The sequence below is a fragment of the Mandrillus leucophaeus genome, unplaced genomic scaffold, assembly GCF_000951045.1.
Source record: "Mandrillus leucophaeus isolate KB7577 unplaced genomic scaffold, Mleu.le_1.0 Scaffold461, whole genome shotgun sequence".
NCBI lineage: Eukaryota > Metazoa > Chordata > Mammalia > Primates > Cercopithecidae > Mandrillus > Mandrillus leucophaeus.
Window position 1 is genome coordinate 2260165 of NW_012104932.1, and position 7366 is coordinate 2267530.

General features: G+C 37.6%; 1 protein-coding gene across 4 annotated transcripts in view; it reads right to left on the bottom strand.

The window, feature by feature from the left end:
• The window catches only part of CASC1 (cancer susceptibility candidate 1), a 101874-nt gene that overhangs the window by 4105 nt on the left and 90403 nt on the right, over positions 1 to 7366 (bottom strand). For all 4 annotated transcript variants that reach the window (XM_011994789.1, XM_011994790.1, XM_011994791.1 and 1 more), the window contains 2 exons: positions 3560 to 3774; positions 699 to 866 (listed from right to left, as the gene is read on the bottom strand). In XM_011994789.1, coding sequence (XP_011850179.1) covers positions 699 to 866; positions 3560 to 3774 — 383 coding nt within the window. The remainder of the gene's footprint in view (positions 1 to 698; positions 867 to 3559; positions 3775 to 7366) is intronic.

The following is a 7366-nucleotide window of genomic DNA, read 5'->3' on the forward strand; positions in this document are numbered from 1 at the left end:
ATTTTCTGATACATTCATAAATGTTCTTGAGTATAGAACTCTTCTGCCTACAAATTCACTTTTCATGATTAGAAGTTACTTTGTGTCTTCATATATCATAAATGTTTACTAAGTATCTACTATACTCTAGGACTACGCTAGATGCTAGAAGAATCAACGTTGATTAAGAAATGACCCCCACCCTCAAGAAGCTCACAGTTTAACCTGGAAGGATCTTACTGAACTAAAGCCTTATGAGGAACATGAAACAGTACATAGACAAGGAGGCTCTGCCAAGAAACCAAAGGAAGTGGGTTTTGTACATTGGTGGTCCTTGTATTCTTAATTCTGCCTAACTTACCATGTTTGGGAAAGTGCAGAGTTATTTACTATTTTAAGAAATCTTATATAATATCCAGTAATGCAAAAACAAAGTATACAAAATGAGAATTGCTTAAACTACCTTTTCACTAAACTGACCATCTGCGGATATGCTCCGTTTGTCAATATGAAGATCGTACTACGGGCTTACTTAGGGAAAATTATTAAACTTGAGAGAACCCTGGATTTCTGGTCTTTTCACTTATTTCTTTCTAACTATAGTACTGTATAAATGAACATATAAAACACAGTGTATATAATATTAAATTATATAACATTTAGTAATTGCTAACATTTTAAATGCCTACCACATTAAATTTGGAAAGATTCATTCTTGCCTTATTGTTGATAACAACATAAAAATGAGAGTATCTAGTAGGAAAAATATTCAGTCCAGCTTCTTTCAAAGCAATAATGAAAGGAATAGGAGTCATCCATGTCCCTTCCAAAATAGAGATGTGTTTCTTGTCTTTCAGTTTGACTGAAGATAACATGCAGAGGTTTTCCTAGTTTAAGAAAAAAGAAGGTTTTATGTAGGTTAAAGAAACCATTACTTCAATATCACTCCAGGTGCAGCCTTTAGATGCTTTATACATTTTTAAAAATCATCTATCCCCCTATACTAGAAAGAATGCAGGGCAAGTATATCTTAGGCCTCATCTGAATGCTCTGACACAAAGTCCCCATGTTACCTTAAGCAGTTGACCAACTCTTTGGGCTTCATCAGAACAATCAAAGGAATGGGCTACAGCATCTCTCAAGCCTCCTATTTTATAAGTTATAAGAATATGCACATGTTCACATTGAATTAAAACAGTTATTAGGTAACAATTATGATTCTACTTTTAGGGATCATTCTTTTCACACTCATAAAAGTTAACATAATCAGGCAATATTATCCAGTTTTAAAGTCTCGCAAAGTGACAGTTTGAAGGTGTGTAGAATTCACATCTCATTTTTTTAATGTTAATAATATATTTCATTTAACCCACTATATCTAAAATATTTCAATATGTAATCAGTATAGAAGTTATTAATGAGAGTTTGCATTCTTTTCTTCATACCAAGTGTGCAAAATTTGTGTTTATTTTACAGTTAGAGCATGTGCTAACTTGGACTAGTCACATGCAGTAGCTACATATGGCTGGTCGCTACCGCATTAGACAGCACAGATCTACTAACCTGAAAATGCACACTGAGCAGTCTTGGGTGTTTCGATCATCATATTAATAAGTGAACTTTGTGAAGATGCTTGTTATTTTTCCATGAGTCTAGAGGAAGAACCTTTGCACAAGTGTCGTCAGGGCTGCTGGAATGGTGCAGGGAAGCCTGAAAGGAGGCTCCAGCAATACAATCCCCTTACACAATCTCAGAAAGGTCATGTAACCCCTAATCTCTATGGGCCTTAGTTTCTCTATATATACAACAGGAGGGTAGACCAGAAGCATTTTAAGGGCACTTGCACACTAATGATTCTAAGGCATTCCATTTCCCATCTCATCTAGTTTTTTGTTGTTGCTGTTGTTGTTGTTGTTTCTGAGACGGAGTCTTGCTTTGTCACCCAGGCTGGAGTGCAGTGGCACAATCTTGGCTCACTGCAACCTCCGCCTCCCGGGTTCAAGTGATTCTTCTGCCTCAGCCTCCCGAGTAGCTGGGACTACAGGCGCGTGCCAACATGCCAAGCTAATTTTTGTATTATTAGTAGAGATGGGGTTTCACCACATTGGCCAGGCTGGTCTCGAACTCCTGACCTCATGATCCACCCACTTCAGCCTCCCAAAGTGCTGGGATTACAGGCATGAGCCACCGCACCCAGCCCTCATCTAGTTTTAAAAGCAAAGTTTAATAATATTCTAGGCTTTCTGTATTCATAATGAATTCTAGGTTATCTCTGTTTTTAAAAACAACTTATTAAGATATATTTTACATATCATAAAATTCACCTATTTCAAGTTATAATTCAATGATTTTTAGTAACTTTACAGAGTGGTACAACTATCACCATAAATCCATTTTAGATCATTTTCATCCCTCCCAATAAGATCCCTCATGCTCATTTACAGTTAATCCCCACCCACCCTCAGTCCCAGGCAATGGCTAATCTACTTTTGTCTCCATACATTTCAGGCTATGTAATTTCTTTTCTTTTTCTTTTCTTTTTTCTTTTCTTTCTTTTTTCTTTCTTTCTTTTTCTCTTTCTTTCTCCCTCTCTCTTCTTTTCTTCCTTCCTTCCTTGTCCTTCCTTCCTACCTTCCTTCCTTTTCTCTTTTCTTTCTTTCTCTTTCCTTTTTTTTTTCTTTCTCTCTCTCTCTTTCTTTTTTTTTTGAGACAGAGTTTCACTCTGTTGCCCAGGCTGGAGTGCAGCGGTGCGATCTCAGCTCACAGCAACCTCCGCCTCCCAGGTTCAAGCAATTCTCCTGCCTGAGCCTCCCGAGTAGATGGCATCACAGGTGCATGCCACCATGCCTGGATAATTTTTGTATTTTTAGTACAGACAGGGCTTCACCATGTTGGCCAGGCTGGTCTCGAACTGCTGACCTCAGGTGATCACCTACCTTGGCCTCCCAAAGTGTGGGGATTCCAGGCATGAGCCACCGCCCCCAGCTCAGGCTACATAATTTCTGACTGATGAGCAATAGGGGATCATTGAGAGAGAAACCAATCTCAAAAAGGATTTCAAATGGCTGGATGACAAAGATCAGGTAGCCCCTTTAGGGTGGATCAAAAAACTCTGAAATTCATACTGCAGCCAGGGTTGTTGGTTCATCAGTAGATCTATCCCTAGTAACTTTAAGGTACAAATTTAAGTTTGAGCCTTGCTATTTACATGTTTATTGCCTATTTAATTATTCTACTAATATTTCATTTAGAAATATAGCTCAAGGTACATTTTTTCATGATTAGAAGTTACTTTGTGTCTTCATATATCATAAATGTTTACTAAGTATCTACTATATTCTAGGACTACACTAGATGCTAGAAGACACATATTTCAATATATAAATTGAAGACACATTTCAATGTATAAATTATAAGACACATATTTCAATAAGTCACATATTTCATTATATAAATGATTATAAGACACATATTTCAATATATAAATCAGCAGCCATTGATTGCTTTTGACAAACTAGTATTCCATTAAAATGGTTTACCTGTGATATGACAGTATATAACAACTATAATAGTAACTCACCTTAATTTGTATCTGAATCTCAGTAAATACTGTAGTCACAGTTAAAAGTACTTTGTTTACATCAAGTGGTCTTAGTTCCCATGACTGGTACGGCATGTTAATATGAGCATCTTGAATCAAGGTAACAGGGCCAAAGGTGTCCAGGCTGAATGTTACAAGTCTTTCCTTTGGTTTGTAGGATACATTGCTGATGCCATCAGTTCTCCAATGTTTACCTTTATAATTAATGAAGAAAGTGACACTAGTTTCAATTTTTCCCTATTTAAAAAAAGAAAATAAATGAAACCACCAAAAAAAATGCTTTGTGTATAAATTGATTGTTCATATTTAGAACAGACACTCAAAAGAAGGCCAGCTTTGCTGAGACATTCCCCTGCCTACAGGATCAAGTCCCACCTCCTCAGCATGGTAAGACCTTCAGAATGACGCCTTGACTCACTTTATTGGCTCCATCCCTTGCCACTCCTCAAGGGAAAAAGTTTTTCTCTTTTCAGCCCCACTTTTTTTCTTTCCTTAACAACACTGTATGTATACCTCTGGGCCTCTGCACATATAGTTCTTTCCTCCTACAATACTCTTTCCTATCTTTCAGGAAATTCTCATCATCTTTGCTTTAAAATGACTTCAAAATTCATGTGTTTTATGTATACACTTCAATTATCTTTAGTAAATTTACCCAGTTGTGCAATCATCACCACAATCCAGTTTTAGAACATTTTTATCCCCTCAGTAAGATCCTTATGTCCATTTACAGTTAATTCCCATTCCCACCTCCAGCCCCAGGCAACGATTAACGTACTTCCTGTAGGTGGTCTTTTGTATCTCTTACAACTCAATAAAAAAACACAACCTAATTTAAAGGTGGGTAAATGATCTGCATAAACATTTCACCAAAGAAGAGATATGAAAGGCTAATAAGTACTTAAAAAGATGATCAACATTATTAGTAATTAGGGAAATAAAACCACAGTGGGATACTACTTCACACCCACTAGAATGGCTATAATCAAAAAGATAACAAATGTTGTGAACAAACAGAAAACCTCATATACTGCTGGCAGACATGTAAAATGGTACAGCTACTTTGAAAAACAATTTGGCAGTTTCTTTGAAAGTCAAATATAAACTCAGTATTCAATCCAGCAATTTCACTCTTAGGTACATACTGAACTGAAAACATGACCACACAGAGACTTGCACGCGAACATTCTCTTCATCTTTGAGGGCCCTGTTCAACATTCCATCCTGTGAGAAGCCTTCCAATACTCTAAAGATTGAGCCATCTCTGTCGTGCTCTACAGCGCTTTACATCTATGCTAGCACCCCACTATGTTGTATTACAATATGGTGTTTTCCTGTCTGCCTCTCCTACAACTTTGAAACTCCAAGAGGAAGAAACTATGCCTCATTTATCTCTGTATTTCTTTCTTTCTTTTTTTTTGGGTGGGAGAGGGGTCATCTTTATAGGACAAATAAATGAACCATTTTCTTCCTGTATGTGCTCTCCATTTCTACTTAGCTCTCTTTCCTGTTCTCAATTGGAGGGTTCTGTTGACTAGCTTTTACTCTTAGATTTCATATAAGAAATATAATTACATTCACAGAATTATTTTGAATTCCTCTTTTTGTCTCTACATTAGCAAATAATTTTAATTTATAAGGTAAAAAGTTATTACCTATAAATAAATTCTCCAAATTGCTAGTATTTCCAGGCAAAATGTTTCCCCATGGTTTAAAAATTACTAGAGTTGTAAATTACTGCTGTCTAATTGCTGAAATTGTAGAGTGAAATTTTGCGCAAGTTTATTTCCCTGAATTGTGTGGAATAATTTACCTTGTCTAATTCTAATTTCATGTGAATAATTTTTTTTTAGACGGAGTTTCACTCTTGTGGCCCAGGCTTGAGTGCAATGGTGCGATCTTAGCTCACTACAACCTCCGCCTCCCAGGTTCAAGGAATTCTCCTGCCTCAGCCTCCTGAATAGCTAGGATTATAGGCACGTGACACCACGCCTGGCTTTTTTTTAGTAGAGACAGGGTTTCGCCATGTTGGCCAGGTTGGTCTCGAACTCCTGACCTCAGGTGATCTACCCACATCGGCCTCCGAAAGTGCTGGGATTACTTTGGGTGTGAGCTACCACACCCAGCTGTGTTAATAATTAATGTGAATTAATTAGGAATATGTGAATACTTAGGAATATTACCATTAAAGCGACACCTGTGAAACTATATCAAAAGAGATAAAGTTGTTCATGTTGATGTATTTTATAGTTTAATATGTAAGAATTTACTAGGTTTTTAAACTTATTTTTTGTTTTTTGAGACAGGGTCTCACTCTGTCGCCCGCAGAGTGCTGGGGCACGATCACTGCTCACTGCAGCCTCAACCTCCTGGGCTCAAACAATGCTCCCATCTCAGCCTCTGGGATAGCTGGGACTACAGGCACATGCCCCGATGCCTAGCTAATATTTGTACTTTTGGTGGAGGTGGGGTTTCTCCATGTTGCCCAGGCTGGTCTTGAACTCCTGAGCTCAAGTAATCCACGCACCTCAGCCTCCCAAAGTGCTGGGATTACAGGTGTGAGCCACTGTGACTGGCCTACTGTTTTTAATACATAGACTATTTCTAGAATATAAATAATATATCTTGTATGTCTGTCTATACAGACAAAAATGTAGAGCACCAGAGCATTCATTAAAAAATTTAAAAAACAAAATATTTAAACTTCCTGATATAAATTCCTAAATTCTCTGTTTCTAAATTTTCCATAACTAAATAAGTAATTATGTAAAAGCTCTATGCCTTAGTGATATTTGTTCCCAGCCTATCACCAAGTATATAAATCCCTTCACCAACAGATGAATATAGAAAAACCTTAAAAACAAAGGTGCACTCTCATCCAGGATCCTTAAAATGGCATATATTAACTCACCAGACCAAGATCTCTCAAAATTCAGTGAGCCTACTCCAAAGGAGGTATTTATTAAAGATTAACAAATCATTAGCTTATATCACTGTAGATACTTACAATTTTATTAATATTTAAGTTTTGAATAAGCAATAATGTCCCACGGCTCAAAACTAAAAGGTATACAAAAGTGGCTAATTTTCCATTTCTCAAGTTTCCCATTTGCCCATTTGCTCATCCCCAATACTTGTGTACAATTTATAAATAACATTAATCAAATATTAATTATCGAAATCTGAACTATTTGGTTATTCCAGAAGAGTAGAGTTTTTACCTGTTTTTGATTTGCTAAACCATTTTGATATTTTTCTTTTTTTTTGTTTTTTGTTTTTTTTGAGACGGAGGGAGTCTCGTTCTGTCACTGGAGTGCAATGGTGCAATCTCGGCTCAATGCAACCTCCGCCTCCCAGGCTCAAGCAATTCTCCTGCCTCAGCCTCCCAAGTAGCTGGGACTACAGGCATGTGCCACCATGCCCCATTAATTTTTATATTTTTAGTAGAGATGGGGTTTCACTATGTTGGCCAGGCTGGTCTCGAACTCTTGACCTCAGGTGATACGCCTGCCTCGGCACCCCCAAAGTGCTGGGATTACAGGCGTGAGTAACAGTGCCTGCCCTGATTTTAATATTTTCACTCATTTTTGCCTGTTTGTTTTGTTTTGAGACAAGTCTTGCTCTGTGGCCCAGACTGGTGTGCAGTGGCGTCATCTTGGCTCACTGCAACCTCCGCCTCCCGAGATCAAGCTATTGTCCATCTCAGCCTGTGGAGTAGCTGGGATTACAGGTGTGTGCCACCACGCCCCGCTTATTTTCTATTTTTAGTAGAGATGAGATTTCACC